The sequence below is a fragment of the Bos indicus x Bos taurus genome, chromosome 10, assembly GCF_003369695.1.
Source record: "Bos indicus x Bos taurus breed Angus x Brahman F1 hybrid chromosome 10, Bos_hybrid_MaternalHap_v2.0, whole genome shotgun sequence".
NCBI classification, from domain to species: Eukaryota; Metazoa; Chordata; class Mammalia; order Artiodactyla; family Bovidae; genus Bos; species Bos indicus x Bos taurus.
In genome coordinates, this window is record NC_040085.1 from 21,789,660 (window position 1) to 21,792,561 (window position 2,902).

The following is a 2,902-nucleotide window of genomic DNA, read 5'->3' on the forward strand; positions in this document are numbered from 1 at the left end:
GAAAAACCTGTATCCAGGTCAAAGGAGCAACAGTTAGAACTGGACATGGAGCAACAGACTGTTTCAAAATTGGGAAAGGAGTACATCAAGGCTGTATGTTGTCACCCTGTTTATTTAACATATATGCAGAGTACATCATGTGAAATGCCAGGCAGGATGACTCATAAGCTGGATTCAAGACTGCCCAGAGAAATATCAATAACCTCAGATATGCAGATGATACTACCCTAATGGCAGAAAGTGAATAGGAACTGAAGGAAAGTGAAATAGGAGAGTGAAAAAGCTGGCTTAAACTCAACATTCAAAAAACTAAAATCATGGCATCCGTTCCCATCAAATCATGCAAATAGATGGGGGAGGGGGAATGGAAACAATGGAAGAATTTATTTTCTTGGGCTCCAAAATCACTGCAGACTGTGACTGAAGCCATAAAATTAAAAGATGCTTGCTCTTTGGAAGAAGTAGGAGTGTTAGTCACTCAGTCATGTCCAACTCTTTGCGACCCCACATACTGTAGCCCACCAGATTCCTCTGTCTATGGGATTCTCCAGGCAAGAATACTGGAGAGGACTGTCATGCCCTTCTCCAGAGGATTTTCCCAACCCAAGGATCGAACCCTGGTCTCCTGAATTGCAGGCAGATTCCTTAGAAAGTAAGTTCTTGGTAGAAAAGTTATGACAAACCTAGACAGTGCATTAAAAACCAGAGACATCTCTTTGCCCACAAAGATCTGTAGAGTCAAAGCTATGGTTTTTTCAATAGTCATGTGTGGATGTGAGAATTGGATCATAAAGAAAGTTGAGCACCGAAGAATTGATGCTTTCAAATTTTGGTGTTGGAGAAGACTCTTGAGTCCCTTGGACAGCAAGAAGCTCTAACCAGTCAATCCTAAAGGAAATCAACCCTAAATATTCATTGAAAGGACTGATGCTAAAGCTGAAACTCCAATACTTTGGCCACCTGATGCAAAGAGTTGACTCATTGGAAAAGACCCTGATGCTGGGAAAGATTGAGGGCAGGAGGAAAAGTGGACGACAGAGGCTGAGATGGTTGGATGATATCATTGACTCAATGGGCATGAGTTTGAGCAAACTCCAAGAGATAGTGAAGGACAGGGAAGGTAGGCACTCTGCAGTCCATGAGGTCATGAGAAGTCAGACATGACTTAGCCATGAACAACAAACAACAACAATGGGCATGAGTAACAGACTGTGACAGCAAAATCAATAAGTTCATTTGTATTTCCTCTCTTTCCTCCCTTCATGGTATTCCAGGGCACTCCTATCCTTCCTCTCATAACCCTTTTGATTCGGCAGAATATTTTAATTCTTTTATCAAAACCTAGGGAGGCAGGGGAGTAAGAAGCAGTGCTTTGTGGCAAATAATTACTGCATATTTTCTGCAACTACAGTTTAAGGGGTTATATTATAGGTGTTTTGGTTCTGTGAATTAAGGCAGTATTTTCATGTGATCACTGACTCTCAAATTTGATTTCTTTTCTACTCTTTTTTAAGTAAAATTGAGTCACCTCTGTTTGCAGAGACAATGGGTGGAGCCAACTGCTCTGTGGTGTCTGAGTTTGTGTTCCTGGGACTCTCCGATTCCTGGGAGATCCAGCTTCTTCTTTTCCTTTTCTTCTCTGTGTTCTACATGGCAAGCCTGATGGGAAACCTCCTTGTTGTGTTATCTGTGAGTGCTGACACTAGCTTGCACTCCCCCATGTATTTCCTGCTGGCCAACCTCTCCTTTCTTGACATGGGGTTTTGCTCTACTACTGCTCCCAAAATGATTTATGACCTTTTCAGAAAACGCAAAGCCATCTCTTTTGGAGGTTGCCTAACTCAGATCTTCTTTATTCATGACATTGGGGGCACAGAAATGGTGCTGCTCATTGCCATGGCCTTTGACAGATATGTGGCCATATGCAAGCCTCTCCACTACCTGACCATTATGAGCCCACGAATGTGTGTTTTGATTTTGGCTGCTGCCTGGGTCCTTGGCCTCATCCACTCAGTGGCCCAACTGGCTTTTGTCATAGAGTTGCCGTTCTGTGGTCCTAATGTACTGGACAGCTTTTATTGTGACCTCCCCCGATTCATTAAACTTGCTTGCACAGAGACCTATAGACTAGAGTTCATGGTCACTGCCAGCAGTGGACTCATCTCTGTGGGCTCCTTCTTCATATTGATTATTTCCTATATCTTCATTCTGGTCACTGTTTGGAAACACTCCTCAGGTAGTGTATCCAAGGCCCTCTCCACCTTGTCAGCTCACGTCACTGTGGTGGTCTTATTTTTTGGGCCATTAATCTTCTTCTACACCTGGCCCTTCCCTTCATCACACTTGGACAAGTTCCTTGCTATCTTTGATGCAGTGCTCACTCCTTTTCTGAATCCAGTCATCTATACATTCAGGAACAAGGAGATGAAAGCAGCAATGAAGAAACTCTGCCATCAGCTTGTGAGTTACAGCAAGATGTCCTAAATACTCTAAAGATAAAAGATATTTAGCTCTACCCTTAATGACAACAGAAAAAATGTCATTTCAGGCCTCTATTAATTTTATGTACTAGGTAATATTTAGGCATTTTTCATGTTGCTATATATCAAATAAATAAGGAGAAAAAGAGCTAACATCGCAGTTTCTATTTTTCCAACTTCTGTTTGATTTTTATATAAATTATTTTATTTAATATTTATGATAACTCTGGGTGGTTTTTATTTTTTATTTTTTTAATAATTAAGAAATGCTTGACTCATTCTCTGTATAATTACTATGCAAAATACCTCAAACAAAAGTTGATTATCATCTTAATCCTCCACTTCCAATTTTCTTATCCATCAAAATGTGCCAAGCAGAGAATAACAATCAGTGTTGGAAAGTAATATATTATTCCTCAGAA

At 40.8% G+C, this 2,902-nt stretch overlaps 1 protein-coding gene across 1 annotated transcript; it reads left to right on the plus strand.

Moving 5' to 3' along the window:
- Positions 1 to 1,545: 1,545 nt before the first annotated feature.
- On the plus strand, positions 1,546 to 2,484 carry LOC113899467 (olfactory receptor 4F6-like). Its single transcript, XM_027552818.1, has one exon. The coding sequence runs from the start codon at positions 1,546 to 1,548 to the stop codon at positions 2,482 to 2,484; it is 939 nt and encodes a 312-aa protein (XP_027408619.1).
- The last annotated feature ends 418 nt before the right edge of the window (positions 2,485 to 2,902 follow it).